The sequence below is a fragment of the Corvus moneduloides genome, chromosome 21 (genome assembly GCF_009650955.1).
Source record: "Corvus moneduloides isolate bCorMon1 chromosome 21, bCorMon1.pri, whole genome shotgun sequence".
NCBI lineage: Eukaryota > Metazoa > Chordata > Aves > Passeriformes > Corvidae > Corvus > Corvus moneduloides.
Window position 1 is genome coordinate 5,454,872 of NC_045496.1, and position 19,515 is coordinate 5,474,386.

General features: G+C 58.8%; 1 protein-coding gene across 1 annotated transcript; it reads left to right on the forward strand.

Moving 5' to 3' along the window:
* The first annotated feature begins 12,954 nt into the window (after positions 1-12,954).
* IER5L (immediate early response 5 like) lies at positions 12,955-15,515 on the forward strand. Its single transcript, XM_032131025.1, has one exon. It carries the CDS (start codon positions 13,229-13,231, stop codon positions 14,216-14,218), a length of 990 nt encoding a protein of 329 aa, XP_031986916.1. The 5' UTR covers positions 12,955-13,228; the 3' UTR covers positions 14,219-15,515.
* Positions 15,516-19,515: the final 4,000 nt, after the last annotated feature.

The window sequence follows — 19,515 nt, forward strand, 5'->3', positions numbered from 1 at the left end:
CCCACGGTGCCCAGCAAATATTCAACCTATGTCTAACATGTGAAAACCATTTCTTTGATTGCATTTGCCCTCTGTCCCCCTCCAGGTAAGCAGGGACCTCCAAAAGTCCCACCATGCAGATGTGGAGAGGATGCTTTGAGCAGCACCCTGTTGCAGTGGAATAAACCCCTGCTCCAGGATTGCTGGGACAAACCTTGATTTTACGAAAGTGCTGAAGTTTCGGGGGGCTTGAGAAAAGGAACAGCTTTGCAAGTGAGGTAGCTACATGGTAGTATCCATATTTCTCACTGTGAGGCCTTTCCAAGGAGAGACAAGGCAGGAGGTCCCTAGCATCTCCCCGGGGCTGTCCCCAGCAAACCCTTCAGCACCCCCAATGCCCTTCTAAAGGGGCTTTCCCTGCAGGACACTGGCAGGAGGCCAGGAGCTGAGGGAAGGGGGCTGCTGTTCCTCCAGCCTGTGAGCCAAGAGAGATGCACGTGACGAGGTGTTGGCTTGGATTTCCAAGCCCTGCGACAGCACCAGCTGCTCCTGCCCATCCCTCTCCTCCCAAAGAGGCCCACAGATCAGGTTTCCTGGGCTGCCATATCCAGGTGAGTCCCTGTAGATCAGGCCAATGTCCCCTTCTCTCAGCCATTCCACAGAGATGCCAGACCAGCCCTTCAGCAGGGGAGTACTGGAGCATCCCTGCTGACTCCAGCTGACATGTGGGCAAGAGAAGACAGTGCTCCTCACCTCCCACAAGCCCGGGGGATGCAAGAGGTGTGCTGGGCAGGGACTCACCCCAGCAGAAACCAGATCTGGGCCGCCCCAGAACCAAAAATAACCTGCCAGCTGCCCAGGAAGAGAGGAGAGCCAAGCGCGCACAGATCAGGCACATGTCAGGAGGGGAGTCATCTGCATCCATCTTCTGGGATAACAGAGGGGAGCATGGGGTTTGGTGCAATTCAATGCATAACAGCAGAGCAGCAGCACAAAACAGCCTTCAGGCTTTTTTGGGGCAGCAAAGCAGCAGACGGTCAATACCCCAAGGGTCCCATCCTCCACCTGGGGAAGAGCTGCCATGCCTTGTTCCTGGGAGCCGCAGAGAGCCCCAGTGCAGCTGTACCGAGGAGAAGAGACCCCCTGCTCTGTCCCTCCTGTCCTCCCCCAGAGCAGCTGGGAGCCCAGAGAGCTTGCAAACTCGTGCTGGGTGGGAGGGTGTTCTCCCACCTCCAATCGCTCCAGCAGCAATCACCCAGAAATGCTCTCCCAGACCGAGCAGGGATGAGTGGTGCTTGGAGAGGACTGGAGAAGCAGGAAAGAAAATCTGAATGTGCAAAACAGAGCAAGGAGGCACATCCCATGCCAGCCTCCTGCCAGAGGCTCTTGGTGCAGACACACCTTTTGCTTTTGAGGAGCAGCAAGAGCCCTGACCCTCACAGCTGTCAGGGAAGAGGGGAAGATAGAGCATTTTGTCCCTTGGCTTAGCTGTGATGGGACAGAGAGTCCAGAGGTGCTTTTGGGATGAAGGAAGGCAGTCAGACTTCATAAACAACAGCCCTTTGAGCAGACCCAGTCCACATCAGAAATACATGTTTTTCTTATTCCCGTTATTACACACCAATCACTACCAGAACTGAGGAACAGGGTTAGGCTGAACTAGAAAAGCAGCAGGTAACATCTCCAAGCACTGTCACCACAGCCCAGGGGAGGGCATTCCCAGGGCACACCTCATGGAAAAGCTCTATAAAATGGGGCCAAGCCCTCACCAGGTACAAGCTGACCTCAGTGAGCAGAGCCACAGCAGAGGTGACCTCACAGGGAATGCAGGAGTGCTTCCAACCAGATTTGGGAGGGAAGCTGGCATGAACAACACAAGGGTGCAGCGCTGCAGGATGCCAGCATTCACATTCACGCCACCTCCCAAGGTTGTGCACGGGATCAGGGCTGCTCCCACTTTTCCTGAGCCAGCCCCACTGGGCAGGAAGAGACAAGCACGAGCTCCATGCTCCTGGAGCTGCAGGAGCTTCTCCCTTCTCTAATGGTGGGAGAAGAAAACAACATCAAACAAGTTTTGGGCTGTTGCTTCCTGGCACCCTCGGCAGTGTTGCCCATGCCAGCACGGGATTTTTCCACCTCCTTCCCATTGCTGTGGCTGTAGAGAGAGAAGGAATGGCTCTGCTTCCCAGCCTGGGGGTAGCAGTGGCTGGGGAAGGATGAAGCCAGTTCCTCCCCATTTCCCAGCCCTGGGGCACTGCACCAGCCAGCAGGGCACATCTCCTTCCTGCTGTCCCAGCTCCTGGTGCAACAAGGACTGGGGGAAACCCCTGCCCAGGGCCGTCACTTCCATGGGAAAAGCTCATCTGTGCAGGGTGGAAGAGGAAGCCCTGGCACCTCACGGCTTCATTGTCATCTCCCTGGAATTGTTTGCACAGACCTGCACTGTCCAGGTCTTCCTGCCCATTGCTAGAAGAAGGAAGGTACCAGCCCATCTCCCACACCCAGACTTTGTTGGCTCTGCTTCATAAGAGAACCTCCATGAAGTTTCGGACCAGACTCTCTGTTTGTCATCAGTAAGTCTTCTGGGCCAGAGGTTTTAGCACTCAGCATTGCCCACCCTGCCCTACCAATCTTCCTGGTGTGGGGAAAACCCTTTAACTCTGCTCTCCAGTCTGGGTCCCCAAAGCACTCACCAGGGATTAAGACTTCTCTGTCCTGGCCCTCAGCATCCCAAAGTGCTAACTCAGACACACGAAGAAACCAGAAGCTCCACACTGGTGATCTGCACCATCTAAAAGCCTTTTATCTCATTTCACTTGCTCTCTCATTTTAAGCTAGCCGCCGATACCTTGGGAAACACAGGCTAGAGAGACTTAGGATTTATTTTTGAGAGCTTAACATCCATTATGCTCTTAAAAAATTTATGCCCTTAAGCATCTCCACAGTGGCTGCTGAACACCCATTAAAAAAATTTCATCCATTGCTTAAGCCTGACAAGTCTCACCTTCAAGAGATACCCGTAAAGACCTGACAAGACAACTCAGCTTGAGCCCTGGGCTCCTAAGATCTGACCATAGCAAAAACAGCCCTGGGAAAGACGTTATCCCCCAAGAGAGCAAGACACCAGAGGTGAGGTTTATATCCCAGAGCAACCACGATGTGCTGACTTTGCCGCAGACGACCGTGGCAGGACAGCTTGATGTGTCAGTTGGAAATGCAATTAACTTCGATGTGCAAGGGGATAAGGGAAGAACTGAGGTTCCTATGGATGCAGTTGCTTGGTTCTTAATTCCTCTAGCAACGCTAGCCTAGCAATGCTATCCATGTTTCATTTCTACCCTTGCCAGAGTCAAAGTTCCCCTCAGCCTTGGGGATGCCTGTGCACACGGGAAAGTCACACTGTAAAAAGGGCCACTGCACCCAGGAGCTGTTTGCAAACAGCTTCACCTTCAAGACCCCCAACCCACCGTCCCTGCTGCCTCCTCCAGCAGCTGCATTTCACCCTTTGGGGCTTCTGTTCCAACATCAGACAGGAAGGGTCCGGGCTCCACCTTAGTCTGAGCAGGACTGTGTCAGAAGCAATCAGCCTGGGGTGTGTGGAGGGGTGCACACCTCAGCAGCTTCAGTGCAGGGCTCCTTAGAGGCACCTGCTGCAACACAATCCTCACAATGTGTTAGGCAGCTGTGAGGCTGCTGGTACGAGGCTCCCAAATGGCAGGCAAGGGATGAAAAGCGAAAAGGAATAAGCAACAGAGCTAAGACAAGCCTGTAGGAGAGCTTTCCTGTGCCCTTCTCCACCAGAGAGCTTCACCAGGTCTCTGTGGAGCCCATGATTCCCCCCCAAATGCTGTATCAGTGTTCACACAGTCTTGGAGGCAGGTCCCCGCTGGGCCAGGCACAGCACACACATGTACAGGAGCTGTTTGCAAGACAACAACTGGTCAGCATTGCAGCAGCAAGGAGCACAGGGAGCACAGGGAGTGAGTGACCAGACCAAGGTACAGCCCAGTATACAGCACCCACCACCTCACCTAGCCCCTGAACAGACTGGAGAGCAGCCAGGCACAGCACAGCATGTTAGACTGAGCCCCTAACATCTTCCCTGCATCCCACAGGATCCTCACTGTTCACAGCTCACTATAAAGGTAGCAGTGGTGCTTACACAGACTGCTGTGAACTGGCCACAGCCAGGGCAGGACCCCTTAGTCTGCTTGTCTCAGCATCCCCGAGGCAGCAGGCTGGCTGTATCCACAGCACAGTAACATCATGGGCTCCCTGCAGCCCAGGTTCCTTGTGGGATGCAGCAGCCAGGACTCCCCACAGGCAGCCTGTCCCACTCCACTGTTTCCTTTTGCACAGAAAAGGATGTGATACAGACTCTGCTGTAGCCCAGAAGGGTCTTTCTGCTGCCCTCGATGTGTCCAAGAGGTCACAGCTGCATGGGTTGTGCTCCAGCACCCAACCACATGAGTCCCTGCACACAGGGCAGCCAGGGCCAGGCACAGCAGGTCTCTCCAGATACAAGCTCTGATGAGCTTCAGCCCTTCTGCTCCCACCATGTCACTCAGGCCCCAGGTACTTTCTGCACCCCAGGGAAGAGTTCCTCTGCTCTGGGTATGAATTTCACCCAGATAACTGCAAAACTGAACAAGACCAGCAGCTCTGCCCACTGCCAGCCACGCCAGACCAGGCATCAGGCTGGAAGCATTTTGGACACCATCCTGAACTCATAGCATGGACCAGTCAGAGCCCAGTTCCAGGCAGGAGCACGTGTTCCTAATGCTCTCTCCAACACCCACACCCATGAAGGAAAAAGGATCATGTACAGCCCCTCAGCAGGCAAACATCCAGGCTGTGAGGAGGCTGAGCTGCACCCAAAAGCCCAGGAGCAAAAGGCTCAGCCAAGAGCACTGGGTTCATCTCTGCCACCCAAGCCCTCCCCTTGCCTTCATGCTGGTGATAACCCATGGGTGAACCACAGTGTGTGACCCTAGGAAGCAAAGGCAGGCCTGGGCCATCTGCCCCAGAGCGTCACCCAGCATCAGCCAGCTCAGCTGCCAGCTCCCTGCAGCACCACAGCCCCCACACACACACACCCCAGTTGCGTTTGGGTGGTTATTCCTGCTTTTCCAGTCAGCAAGGTTCCCGTACTGCGCTCCACCAGCCCCTCTCCAGCACATTCACCTGCCACAGACATTTCATCCCCCTCTGCCGAGGCTCAGAGGGGCATGGAGGCAATGACCACCGGCACAGGGAAGCAGGGACAAAGCAGTTGAAAGCAGCCAGTGCCAGCCTGCAGCTGCCCAGCTTCGCTGGGACAAATGTTTCACAGGCACCCCGATCACAATCCCAGTACAGGGTCGCCCACCCAGCTGTGGCTCCCACCACACACCCAAGCCAGCTCCGGCTGCCCCACAGCAGACGGGAGCTGCTGAGGGCTGGATGCTCCGCAGTCATCTGCCTCCAGGTTTGCACAAGCTGTCTAGAGGTAGCTGCTGGCAAGGAGCCAGGCAAGCCGCGGTGGCTTTGATGTGGGTGTCTGCTGGGCACATGCCAGGGCCGGGCCAGGGTGTTTAGCTGGAGGCACCGGGTGCTAGACTGAATTATGCCAGAGGGAGGAAGAAATCTCCAGGTCACGGCTGTGCCACAGTGGCATGAGAAATCTGCCGCGCTGCCCACGTTGTCGCTACTCCACACTTCTCTCCAGAGCTCTTTATCTACGGCGACCATGAGCAGGGACGTCTTCCCTGCAAGGAAACAGATTTTCCGTGGTATGAAGAGCGCTGGGGGGTTCGGCACCCACACCCCGACAGCTCCGGGCTCCCAGACAGAGAGTGCCGGCAGGAGGATGCTCTGGCGGGGATGCAGGACCAGAGCGGTCCAGCGCAGCGCAGCAGCCCCGCGGCGGGCGGGCCCAGCACCGCGCCGGCTGGCGATGCCCAGGCGCCGAAGGAGTTACTGAGAGCGGGAGATGTCGTTAATAAGGGAGGCCACGCGAGTGATTTTTATCTTTAAAAAGCCCACAGCCCGGGTTGCGCGGCTCCGCTAGGGAGCTCGCTCGGGCACAGCCACTGCTCCTTTAAGGTATATAACAACAAAGTGGGTGAACACGCTGGCTCCTCCCCGAGCCGGCACATTCCCTCCGGGTCCCCGCGCCCCAGCCACGAGTGGCAGCGGGGACCCCCCACGCCAGCCCCCGGACTACCAGTCCCGGCACACCCCGGGGGTTTGCTCCCTGCCGGGGATTGTAGTTCTGCCGCCGTCTGTCCGTCCATCCGCAGGGCACCGTAAGGCCACGCTGCTCCCGGCCGGAGGGGCTCTGCTCGGGAAAGGCTGCAGGTTCCATGACAGACGAGCAGCCATTAACCCCTTCGGAGCCCCGTGCCCGCTGGCAGCACTCCTGGAGTCACTTTAGCGGGGAAGAAGTTCCCCACTGGGACCCCACCGCGCCCGGGGCCAAACTCCCATTCACTACCCCAGCGTTCATTCCCCAGGCAAGCCACAGCTCCAACTTTACTACAGTTTTTACCCCAGCTGCCCTCCCTACAGATTTGGCAAGAACAGGGAGCAGAGTTTGGTTTGGTTGCCATCAATGCCAAGCGTCACCTGGCACCCCAAGCCCTGGGCAGGTGGGTGTCACTGGAGATGAGCAATGCCCAACACCCAAGGGTCCCCCGCACCAGACACTGCCTGTGCGATAAGATGGGCTCTGCCCTGCTCTGATGAATATCTAGAAACCACTGGACAGGGGAGATGGAAGGGGAAACAGAGGCAGGATTAGCCCTAGATCACAGGTGCCTGGTCTCCACCCCTCCCAGAACCCTATAGCAGCTGATGCCCAGCTTTCTCCTGCTGCTCCCATCGCCAGCAGGGAGCACGATTACAAATCCCACTCAGTCCCCAGCAAGTCCTGTCCTGCTCCACCTAGGACAGACAGGAACAGGATTTGCAGGTAACATCCCTCATTCATGCTGGTGTTGGAGACAGACTTCCCAGTTTGGGTAAGGACTCTGCTCCAGCACAGCCACATTTACAGCTGTAACTCGGGGTCAGACCAAGTCCAGGGATCAACCCTTGGCTACACAAATAAAGACTGCAGGATAACTGACCTAGCAATTAAAATAAGGTCTCTATCAGATACCACATCCCAGCAAACAGCACTGGTTGCCCAGGGCACCTCACAGCTCCTAAAAGTGATGCTTTGGGGCAGCAGCAGCAAGACCCCACAGCAGCTGCAGAGAACCACCAGCTGTCAAGGGAGTCCCCCAGCACAGACTTGTTTTCTCCCCCCTAGTGTCAGAGGAACTCCCAGGATCCCACATGGCCCCAGAAGAAGGGTGAGCGCCGTGTCTGTTAGGGAGGTTTAATGAGCTCCTTGGCTGGCAGGGCCCAGGGGACCACCCAGTCCAAGGTGTGAAATGCTCACTGGAAGGAGTGGACCCCAACTTCACCCCCTCTTCCAAAAAGGGCAGCTCCTGAGCTTGCCCTGAGCAGCTGTAGCATTCTGCAGTGGTTTTGCAGGAAATCAATGGCCTTCAAATGCCAGAAATAAGGAGACAAGGCACCAACAGCAATCAGCACAGCTGGACAGATTTGTTAGAGACATGGGGAAGTGCCTGTGCCAGGAGCTTTACAATGCAGAGCATCACACAAGCAGCTCTGGGCATGAGGTGAGCCACGCAACTCACACCAAGACCAACCAGGACACTGCAGCCTCTCCATGAACACCCACAGCTCTGCTTACACCATCAGCAGCTCATTCCCCTCCTCAGCTCTAGCAAGGAACAGATCTGCTACTGCCGATTGACCTGTGGGCACAGCAAGACATCAATGGGCTAAAACACATCAGCACAGACAGAAACCCCCTTCTCTTTTGGGTCACAACACCAGCTGGCCAACACAGCCAGCATTTGCCCCCTTGCAGCAGGATAAGCAGAGCCCATTGTGGAGAGGATCAGCTGGTAGCAATCACCTCCTCAATTCCACCCTTCCAGGATAAGTCAAAAGAAGAATCATACAATTCCCATCCAAGGGACCTCCCAACACTACGGTAGGAGCACAGAAGGCACCAGGAGAGTTTGTAAGCACCATGTCGGGCACAGGTGCTTGGCCACCCAGCAGTAAGAGGCAATGAACCAATGGCAGGGAAGCTTATGGAAGCACCCATACCCTGCACAGCAGTTCCCAGGGTACCAGGAACACAGGAAATGAGTTGGTGAATTTAGGTAGGAGGAGACCAAATCAAAATACTGAGCATGTCATCCATGCCCAGTGCCACTGTCGTGCTTGGGAGGCATTATACAGCTCCCTGCCTAAGAGCATGGAGAAAAAATAATTATATGGATGCTTTTTCAGTATGGTTTCTAGCCCTTTTTCTCCAGGATTTTATACAAAGTATTTGACTATGATACCAAAGCTGTGAGAAAGAGCTAACAGCTACAACAGCGAGGTGACAGCCCTACCCACAGCCCGCTCAATCAATACAGATGGTTACGCTTCTCCAAGGGCTGCTGGCTTTGAGAGCCGACATGGCCCATTCCCCACACGCTGCAGCAGAACCTGTGGGTCTGCCCTACAAGTCCCCCCAAGATGGGGAGCATCTTGGGGAGCCAGGCAACATTAAGCCTGCCCAGCGCAGAGGAGAAGGTGGCAGAGGCCAGCCCTGCTCCAAGAGCTCAGCCTGAAAACCTTGTTCTGGCTTGTTTTCCCACTAGCTTTGGGTGCCTGACTTGTAATAAGTAAGCCTGAAAAGCAGGCTCCTTTTCAGACATGCCAGGCACCCGCAGCTCCAGCTCATAGACGCATCTCCAGGGAGTCAAGTTCCAGGTGCACCCAAAAAACCTTGTGTTTCAGCCAATACCCAAAGGCCTCCCTTTCCCTGTCTGAGAAAAGCTGGGCACTACCCAGGCCCGGGACTCCGAGGCTCAAGGGGAAATTGCTTTATAGCAGCCAGTCTAATTGCACTGAAATTATGAGATCAAGCAGTAAATTCACGTCTGTGTTCGTTGCTCTGGGTGGCAAAGCTGCACTGGCAAGCGCCTGATCTCCAATCGCTGCAAATTCACGTTTCATTGGAAAGGGAAGGAGGGGGTTAATGAAGGAGAGCATTGCCAGTTGGAAGTGCTACCTAAAAAGGGTTTCTCCTACTAGCTGAAGCAAAATGGTTTCTCTTGCCAGCTTGTTTACTCTGCAGCTGAGAGCAGCGGACCGCCAGGTTTTGCTGCTGGAGCCCGCTGCAGGATCGATGGCTGCGAAACCAGTCCTGGCACCAGGACATCAGCAGGGCTGGACCAGGTGTGGTACTGCTGCACCATCCCCAGCCCAGGAGCAGCCTCACAGTGCCCACATCACAGGCAGTCCCCAGGACCAGCATCATCTACACCAGGAAATGTGTAGCTTAGCCCTTCAGAGAGCAAATCCTGGGCCCATCCTCTTCTTCTTTGGGGAAATAATGATTCTCACCATATAAAAACCAGCCAGGTAAAAGCTGGAATTACATTTAACCAAGATGGTTTTACATGAACTGTCCGCTACAGCAGTAAGGTTCTTAGGGCCCTTGCCCATGGAAAGGGCACCCAAACCCCAACACCAGGGAATAGGGATGCTGGACAGGACACACAGGTTTTCCTGAGAAAGGCAAGCACCAAACCCATCCTGCCCCACCTTGCTGCTGCAGAGCCAGAAAATGGACAGAACTCATTATCCTCTTTAGAAAAGCAGAACTTGCAATCATGTGCCAAGACAGGTATCAGCCAGATTCCTGTCTCTGGGAGATTTTGGAGTTCACAGGCCAAACTGAAGCAGTGTGGCTCTCGCAGTGCACAGCCCATCCCAGCTCCAGGATTAAAGCCACCGTGTCTGCAAACAAAACATTGGCACCTGCCAGGAGAGCCAGCCAGGGAGGAGAGCCAGCCTGCAGCTGCCACAGCCCCGCCGGCCGCAGCACGGTGCCCGGCAGTCAGCACGAGGATCAGGCCCACGTTTTATAGCCTTTATATTAATTACCCAGAGTCTAAATAAGATTAAAGTTTTAATTCCATCTTCATCTCCTAGAGGCTCCTGCTGTGCTCTCGGGTTTTCCTGGTGCCACGAAGCTTCTCAGGCAGTTACAGCAGAGGGCACTTCTCTGACAGCCAGAGACAGCAGCAGCTCCTGTATCCAGGACTGCCCCACAATGCCCAACCAGCCCTGAGGATACACCACCCTCTGCACCTCCCTAAAGCCAGCACTGCTGCAAGCAGAGCTCTGCAAAATCTATCTGACCCTTCACTGAAATCCCCAACTCAAGGCCAGCAGGGCCACTCGATGATTAAAAAGCAGAGGGCCAGCGCTGGGCAGTGTCCTGAGCCCATGCTTGAGTTGTAGGCAGGAAGGTGAGCAGGAGCTCGAGGCAGAGTGTGTCTGCCAGGGCAATGCTTTGTGCCTGGCACCATCCACACTGCCCAAGCCACCCCATCACAGTCAGCCAACGGGCAATTCAAGCTCTTAGCCTGGACCACCTAGGCTGGAGTTCTACAGCTGGAGATGGGCCAGAGAGCAGCAAATGCCAGCTGAGCAGGAGAAGAAATCACTGCCTGCGCTGGGTGGAGGATGTGGCACAGGTTGGCGGCAGCAGCAGCGCTCGCTGCCCTGGTTCCCCAGTGCCCATGAGGACAGAGAAAATGCTGCAGAGCTACAGCTGGGGCTCAGTCCACAAGCACCAACCCCAACAGCCCATGATGGCAGAGCCTTTGATCTCACTGAGCAGCAGCAAGATCTGGCGCAAGCCACCAAAGCACCCAAAGCTCAGCACTGCTCTATGCAATGTGCCCAAACCCCAGTCCTGCTGCACCCCATAGTATCTGCACAGACCAGCTCCAGTTATCACCTCCTGGACCCCCAGCTGCTGTGCAGCCACAGCCCTGGAAAAGCCAACTTGCAGCCAGGGAGAACTGCAAGTGAGAGAGACTGGTGGAGGAGAGGACGGACACAGCATAACCCCCCCATCTCCAATGCTGCCTGTACCCACTGCCTTGAGCTACAGCCATCCCTTTGGAGGGTGTTAATGATCACTTTTTGCATTATGAACAAGGAACAAGAGCATCCTACCAGAGCTCGGGAATGCACAGAGTGTCGTTCACCCCAGTTTGCGTGGCTGAAGGCAGATTGTGGAGAAGGTTGTTCCATGAGCATGCAGGACTTAGCCAGCTGCTCCTCAGGGAGAAATGAGCTGCCCCAGCCCAGCTGCTGCCCCAACCACCCTTCCACAGGAACAAAATCCTCGGTGATGCTGGGCCTGCTCCCATTCCCTTGAGTGGAGGACATGGTCAAGCTGGCCCAGCAGAATACAGCCAGGCCAGGAAACAAGAAAAGCCTCCAAGCATCCCCCTCAAAACCCCCCATAGAGCCCAGGTTTTGCGCAGTGAGCTGATGACCCCAGTGATCACCTTGTGTCACTGCCCCTGTGGTTTGGCGTTTGGGCTGCACAGCAGGAGCAAGGGCTTCAGGGGCTTTCTTTCCAGTGGGCTCCCCACAACACACAGGCATGAGGCTGCCCATAGCTGCTGCTAAGGTATGCATGCCAGGGTGACCCCAAGGCAGGCACCTAGCCTGGAGGCCCTCTGCAGTCAGTGGGGAAACCCCCTCATCTCTCCCCTACCTTCTGCTTTCTACAGAAGATGCCGTTTCAGAAGCAGCTCCCATTGCCCCAGCACTGCAGCCCCTTCCTGGCAGCTCACAGCCCCTTCTCCCTGCAGCCTTCTGCCCTGAGCTCCCCAGCTCTTACCTGGTGAACAAGGGCTGCTGCTCTACGGTGTCACCAGCTTCCGCGGGTGCTGCTGCTCCCCAGGCGCGGTGGTTGGGTGACTGGGTGACTGTGGCTTTTAAGCAAAAAATGTGGGGACACCCCTGAGTCTCTGCATCCCCCAAACCCACCCCCGAGCCCCTGCAGTCCCTAACCCCATAGGGACCAACCCAGACCCCTCCCCTCACACCCTTCTGTGAGGAAGAGCAGGGGCCGCGCTGCCCTGCAAAGCCAACACTGCTGTGTGTCCCGAGGCGGGACGGGAGGCCCTAATTAGCCCATAATTAGCCCGAGCGCGGTCCTGCTTTCACTTTGGGGGAAAACCAGGTGTGATTGGGGCACTTTGTGAGAAGTGACTGATACACGGTCCTGCCCCCACGTCGGGGGAAAGCCCTGACTCCCCTCCAAACGCGGGGTGATGGCCGGAGCTCTCCAGGCAAGACAAGGGGTGTCCGTGCCGAGGGCTGTCGGGGCGCGGGGGGAGCCGGCAGTGCTGGCATGCCGCCAGCACCGAACCGGGAACTCCCGGGACTAGTACAGCCCAAAGCGGAGCGGGGCATTCCCCCCGCACCGCCTGAGATGAAATCCACAGAGAGCGCCGGGACCACCGAGGGTCCTGCTGAGAATACGCCGCGCCCGGGGGTGTCACAGGGCGGGACGGGGCGGGGCGTGACGCGCCCCCGCCCCCGCGGCTGCTCGGGACCGCCCACCGGCGCCGGCACCGCCCCTCGCTCACCTGTGCGAGGAGAGCGGCGCAGGGAGGCTGCGCCCCGGCCCCGCCGCCGCTCGGACAGGACTCCCGGTGCCCCCGGTGCCCCCGCCCGGCTCGGCGGAGCCCCCGCCGCCCTCACGGGCCGCGTCGCGCCTGACACCATTTGAACGGCACGAGGGGCCCGCCTCGCTCCTATTGGCGGCGCCGTCCGCCCGTCAAGCCGCCCGCCGTCTTTCCATTGGTGGCGCCGGCCCCGGGGGGCGGGGCCCAGGGGCCGGCGCAGCGGTATAAAAGGCGGGGGCCGGGCGGGCGGGCGTTCAGTGTCTCCGCGCGACAGGTACGGGCGGGCGCGGGGGGGGCAGCGCGCGGGTGGGCGGGGCGGGCGGGAGCGCGCGGAGGGGCGGGCGGGGGGCGGCGCCGCGCGGGAGGGCGGGGCGGGGGCGCGCGCGGCGCTGGTGGCGCTGCCCGCCCGCGCCGTCCGTGCTCGGAGCGCGGCGGCGGCGGCGGCAGCAGCGGGAGCCCCCGGCGATGCCCGCGCTGCTCCCGCCGCGGGCCGCCCCCTGAAGACACCCCTCTCTATTTCCCCCCCTTCTCCAGCGACCTCAGGCTCTGTCCCCCCTTTTCCCCTTCCCCCCCTCCCCTTTATTCCCTGCCCCCCCCGCCTCTTTATCCTCCTTCCTTACGACCCTCCGCACCCGCCCGGCTGCCGTGTGGATGCGGGCCGGGGTGCCTGGCTGCGCGGGCGGCGAGAGCCGATGCTGAGGGGCCGGAGGAGGATGGAGTGCACCCTCGATGCGCAGAGTTTGATCAGTATTTCCCTGCGGAAGATCCACAGCTCCCGCACGCAGCGAGGCGGCATCAAGCTCCACAAGAACCTGCTCGTCTCCTATGTGCTCCGCAACGCCCGGCAGCTCTACCTGAGCGAGCGCTACGCCGAGCTCTACCGCCGCCAGCAGCACTACCCCGACGGCGCCCCGCTCCTCGCCATGCCCGCCTGCCCACCGCCCGCCGCCGCCGCCCCGCCGGAGCTGGCGGCACTCCCGCTGCCCGCCGACACGCAGGACCGCGAGGCGCGGAGCTGCGGGGCTGCGCGGGGCGGCGCGGAGCTGCTGGAGGTGCCGGTGTGCGCGGCGCCCCCGGAGCTGCAGCGAGCGCCCTGCAGAGACTCGTCCCCGGGCTTCTACCGGGCAGCCGGCAGCGCCGGTCCCGGTGGCGGCGGCAGCGCGGCCCCGGGGCTGCTCTACGCCGCCGGCTGTGACTTCGGGAGCGGCGGGGCCCCGCACTGTAGCAGCCGCACCACGGTGCTGGATTTGGACACTCACGTCGTGACCACGGTGGAGAACGGGTACTTGCACCAGGACTGCTGCTCGCAGTGCCCCTGCTGCTGCCAGCCGGCACCGGGGCTCGCCTCCCCGCCGCCCGCGCCCGGCACCAAGCGCAAGTATTACCCGGGGCAGGAGGAGGAAGAGGAGGGGGTGGAGGAAGGGGAGCCGGGGGGAGGCGGGGTGGCGGGCGGCCCCCCCTTCGCCCCGTGCACCAAACGCGCCCGCTTCGAGGAGTACAGCGCCGAGCACCCCCAGGACTCTTCCAACATCTCCAACTTGATCTCCATCTTCGGCTCCGGTTTCACGGGGCTGGTGAGCCGGCAGCAGGCGGACTCGGAGCAGCCCCTCAACGGGCAGCTGTGCAGCAAGCAGGCGCTGGCGAGCCTGGGAGCCTGGACTCGGGCCATCGTCGCGTTTTAGAGAAAAGTGGGGGAGCAGAGGGGGTGTGTGGGGGGCGTTGACAAAACGGGGGTGCGATCCGAGGGACGGCGGCTCCGGAGGGGGGACCCTGAAACAAAGGCAGGGAGGGGGGTTGGGGCGAGGGGAGGGGGGGGTGCCGAGGGGTGCGCAGGGGAGGCGGGAGGGCAGAGCCGCGCTAGTGTTTTATAAATTGTACAATAAAGAAAAAAAAATCTAAGATCTTGGGACTTTATTTTTGCAGAGATGAGAGAAAAAATCAACAACAAAAACAAACAAACAAACGAAAACAAAACAAAAAAAAAACAACAACGAAGCACCTATTTAAATAATCCTCTTTGTGTCCGCTCGGGTTCTCTTCACGGCGCGGTGCTGGCGGCCGGTAGCGCCACGTGAGAGCCGGGACCGGCCCCGGGACCCCGCGGCGGGAGCGCCCCCGGCCCCGCTCCCCGCCCCGGGCCGCCCCGCGGGTCCCGCCGCCCCCGGCTCGGCGCGTTTCAGGGTGCGGACAGGGGAAAGCCGCTGCTGCCCCGTCGCTTTTGTGCGTTTCTTTATATATTTAAAAGAAAAGGAGAAAAAAAAAAAAAAAAAAGGGGCAGAAATGAAAACATTTCAACTTTCCTCCCAGAAGAAATGTGTGCGATGTGACTTCTTCCCACCGCTTGTGCCAGGGGAGCGCTGGAGGGTTCTGAGAGCTGAATTTGGGGAGGGTGGGAAGGGGAAAAACAGGGGCCGGGGGTCCCTCCGGGCTGCGCCCCGCCATGCCGGGGAGGGGGCGAGCCACCCCCGGCAGCCCGGAGCCTCCGTCTCGGTGTGTGCTTGTGATGCCGCAGGTAACCGTGTAGCACGACTCACGTCTCCAGTGTGTGTGTCGGGTCTGACTCTTTTTTTTCTTCCCCCCCCCCCCCCCTTTTTTTTTTTTCTTAACTGTTCTGGTTTCAGCCTTCCCAATCATAAAACCAGCATTGTTTGGTCTTGTGAAGAGATTGTCTCCTGTAGAGTCTCTTGATTTTTTTTTTTACATTGTTTTTTTAAAGAAAAACCTTTTGTTGTAAAAAGGTGGGTTTTCTGGTCGTCGTCCCCCCTCTTTTTTTTTTGCCCACTCCCAACTTCACTATCAGCACTGTGTGTAACTGAAGATGCTTTGCCAAACGGTCTGTTGGGGTCTTCTTTTTTTTTTTCCTGCTCCTTTTTCTTTGTTTGTAAGCCTGTATTTTTGTGCATATGGAATTGTATATCACCGGGTAAAACTGTTCAGATTTGTTTAAATTTATAATCTTAATAAAAAGTCGATTATAAAGTTGCTGTGCCCTTGCTTTCCTTCACCCCGCAGCCCGCTGAAGCCCCTCTCCTGAGCCACCGCTTCCCCTCTGCACCGGGGAGCCTTTGCCGAAACTCCGACACCCCCCGGCCCCGGAAAAACCCCTTTGTCTCCTCCCCAACACCATCCCGATTCACCCTCTCCCCACACACACACCCGCAGCCTCCCCGGCTGCCAGGATGCAACAAAAGCCCCCCCTTGGGTCTGGCCGTGCCGCTCAAAGCGAGTCCCAGGTGGGGAAGGGGCCGGGGCTCGGGTCCCCTCCCCGCGCCCCGGGGCGGGGGGAGCAGCCAGGACCCCCTGGCCCTGCCTCGACCCGCACCTGGGCAGCGCCGCCGCCTGCGCGCCCCCCGACGCGCTCGGAAGTTTTTTTTAAGTTGGAGTTTGTTATCCCCGCGCGGGGCCGCTGGGTGGTGCGGGCGGGTTTTCCTTTTTTCCCCCTTTTTGTGTGTGTGTTTTTCTCCTCCCCTCCTTTACCCCACAGGAACGAGCCGGGGCCGCTCCGCACCCCCTCAACAACCCCCGGCCACCTCAGGAGGGGAGATTTATTATTTCTTTTAACTCTGAGCATAACTCGCAGTTTCTAGCATGCAGCGCAAATCCCGCAGATAGAGCCGTCCCTCTGCCCCCGCACCCCCAGCATCCTCGGGAACCCCCCCAAATCAACATATGGACAAAACCTCCCTTCCCAACCCCGCGCATCACCGCGGGAGCGCAACCTTCCCTCCTCCCGGGCCGAGAGCCCGAAGCCAGGGGATTGCGGAGCGGGGAGGGGTTGCGGAGGGGGTCGCAGCCGCAGAGGAGCCGGAGCGCGGAGCCCCCGGCCCGGCTGCGCCCCCGCTCCGCGCCCCGCGCCCGCTCCGCGCCCGCAGCGCCCCCTGGCGCCCGCCGCGGGACCCGCAGCGCCCCGCGGGGCCGGGGGAACGGGGAGGGAGGGGGCGGCCCCGACCCCACCGTGGGGCAGAGGAAGGGGCAGGGGAGGCCGCGTTGTCCCCAGCCCCCGGTGCTGCTGCCCCGGGCCAGCCCTGTCCTGCTCAGGACGCCGCAGGGCTGAGCGCCGCTCCCCTCCGCTGCTGATCCTCCAAATAGCCTCCCCTCAAAAAAAATTACAATTGAAAATATAAGCCCTGTAACCCCCTGCCCAGGCGCAGAGGCACTGCGGGAGCACTGCTGAGCGCAGTAGCGCTCTGCGAGACTAGAGCTCGATGCTTCGACCCGGGGAAATTAACCCATGGGGCCGTCGAGGATCGCCTTCCCTGCCCCGGCCTCTTGGGCCGGGACCCCCGGGGCCTCCACCGGCTGCATCCGCTCCCTTGCCCCGGGAGTCGAGGCTCCCCAGCACGGAGACGGCTGGAGAGGGGCCCCGGCAGTGGGATTAGCAGAAGCAGCAGCTCCTGCATCCATAGCCCTGGCTGCTGCAACACGATGTTTGGGGGAAGTTTGAAAACCCAGGTGCTTCTGAGGACGCCCACAGGTCAGCGCAGCCGGCTGCTGAATCTTAAACCCAAATCCTTTTCCCACAGCCCCTGCTCCAGGCAGCCCAGCCAGACGGGGGAGAGCTCGCTTTAGCCCAACAGCCACATGCACGCATTCATCACTCTTCCGAACCGCCTCCCATCTCCCAGACCTCGGGGTTTCCCGTGATAAAGGGGCCATCAGCAGGAGAAACCCCCGTTCCTGCGGGAGTCCACCACTCCAGGCGCACCTATCCCTCCAAATCTCCCCTCTCCCGGGGGCAGCCAGCTCTCGCCCGCCTTCACAGTGGAAGTTTCTGGGGCTTCACTCAAGGTTTCAAAGGCTGGAATTGGCAAAGACGCCTCCGCATCACCGGTACACACACGGGGAGGGGGAGTCGGGGTGCATATGCCACAGGGACACTCAAAAATCCCTGTCACTGAGGAACGAGGAGATCCCACAGCTCCGCGGAGCCGCGAAGACTCACACGCTCTCGGTGGCGCAGTTATTTATTTATTTTAAACGCTGGTACATGACATTTCTCTTCTTACGAAGGCGGCAGCAGCAGAAAGCCCATCACAGCCTCTCCTGAAAGCAGAGCCTGGAAACCAGAGTCTCATCTGCATATTCATAAGTACCTGATAAATTAATCATGATGGCAGAAGCATTCAGGCTAGAAGGGAGGTGACAGGGGAAGGTTGCACCCCCCAACACAAGCCCATCCTCACTCTCGCACACGCTCCTCGTCTTCCAGGCACAAAATGTTTTGATCCCTTCACAAGTCGGCTGAACCCCCTGGGTGCTGCGGGGAAGGGGGCTGTGCCCCCCCAACACCCCGGTAGGAACCCACCACCTCGCCCCCCAACCCCTCCGGTCCCTGGCTCCGGTGAGAAATGCAGAACAGATGGGCTGGAGCAGGGTGGAGGACCCAAAATCTGAGGGAGCTCAGCTGCCACCGCCGCACCCCCCGGCCCAGCCGTGCGCTCTGCTCTCATGCCAGCGCCTGTCCCCACACCAGCTCTGCCCCCAGCACGGTCCAGCGTGCCCCAGGACTGCCCGACCTTTAGCTGATGCTGAAGAGTTTGACCCTAAAAATCCTTCCATATCCTCTCTCTCCTTAGTGCTCTCCCGGCTGAGGGTGAACGAGCATCGCCAGCATTTTGTGCCCGGCAGCCCTGGAGCAGGAACAAGGCATGGAGGGGTCCTCTGGAAGGGACAGGTGGAGTGTGGCTGGCACAGAACGGCGGGAGGTGGGAGACGGGGAGAGTGAGGGGAGCGAGGGGAGTCCTGCACCGTGCCAAGGCAGAGGGAGCCCCGGCTCTGTGCACGCACCGCCCGCTCTGCCAGCTGCGAGACAGCTGTGGCTTTCCCTTCCCAGCGCAAAATGCTCTCCACAAGTAGATCCGGTGCTTGTGGTATCCTCAATGTCGCCACACGGAACCCTGTCGGTCTGGGGGAAGAGTCACCCTACCCCGGGCAGAGATGCTGCCTCCGGTAACAGAGGCAGAAATTCAACCCGAGGCTGGAGCAGCGCCTGAGCCCACCCTGTTTTTCCAGAGAGCTGCCCTCAGCAGAGCGGGCAGGAAGGGCAGAAGGCACCTGGCAGCTGCCTGTAGAACTCAGGAGGGTCCAGATCTCGCTTGATTTCCCTGACCCAGCAGCAATTGCAGAGGCGGCTGCAGGGCTGGGCTGGACTCACCAACAGCAGAGGGTCAGCACAAACCCAGCACCCATCACAGTGCTCTGCCCTGCACCACCAGCACCCCATGGGCACTTGGAGGGCTCAGGTCTGGCATTAGGGAGTCATAGATCAAGCCCAGTGCCAAAGCCAGCGGTTCAGCCAAGTCCTCTTGCCACTGAGGCAGCTCAGCTTGGAGGAGGATGTCACTGCACATCCAACAGGTCTGTCCGCACCAGGAGGGACAAGGAAGGACACAGTGATGGAGAACTGACCCTCTCATCTCCCAGACTGCCAGCCCAGCTCATCCCCAGGTCGCAGGGGGAGGTTGGGCACCCACCCGAGGAAAACCCACCCTCACACCATGGGCCAAGCACCAATTCCCAGGTGCTGACCCACAGCTGGAGCAGCTCCATGTCCTCCTAAACCACAAATGCCAAGAACAAGCTCATATCCAGTCCCAGCAGCCCATCCCCAGAAGAGCAACTTTGTGCTCTGCAGAACTCAGTGCAGGATCTATCTGTCCTTCCTTCCATCTGTTGATTTTGAGTCAGATCCCTCCCATCTCATCTCCCCAGCTTAAACACGAATGAGCAGAAGAATATTTTGGGATCTGCACGTGTTAGCAGATGTTTGTAGGAGTCCCCTGCAGAGAGAGCAGTAGGAGAGCAATGGGGGACCCAGCAACATGGTCGAGAGGCTGCTGCTGTTAGCGGTCTGTTTAATATGTTGGGTTTGGTCTGGGCCTGGGTAATTAGCACCTGAGCAGTAATTATTCACACTTGGCCTTTCTATATCCTGCTTATAGATTTGATGATTAATGTTGCTCCTTGAGTTAAGCCTGCC

Bases quoted from the DNA above. Each gene is read 5' to 3' on its own strand.
- IER5L (XM_032131025.1), top strand. From the start codon at position 13,229: ATGCTGAGGGGCCGGAGGAGGATGGAGTGCACCCTCGATGCGCAGAGT.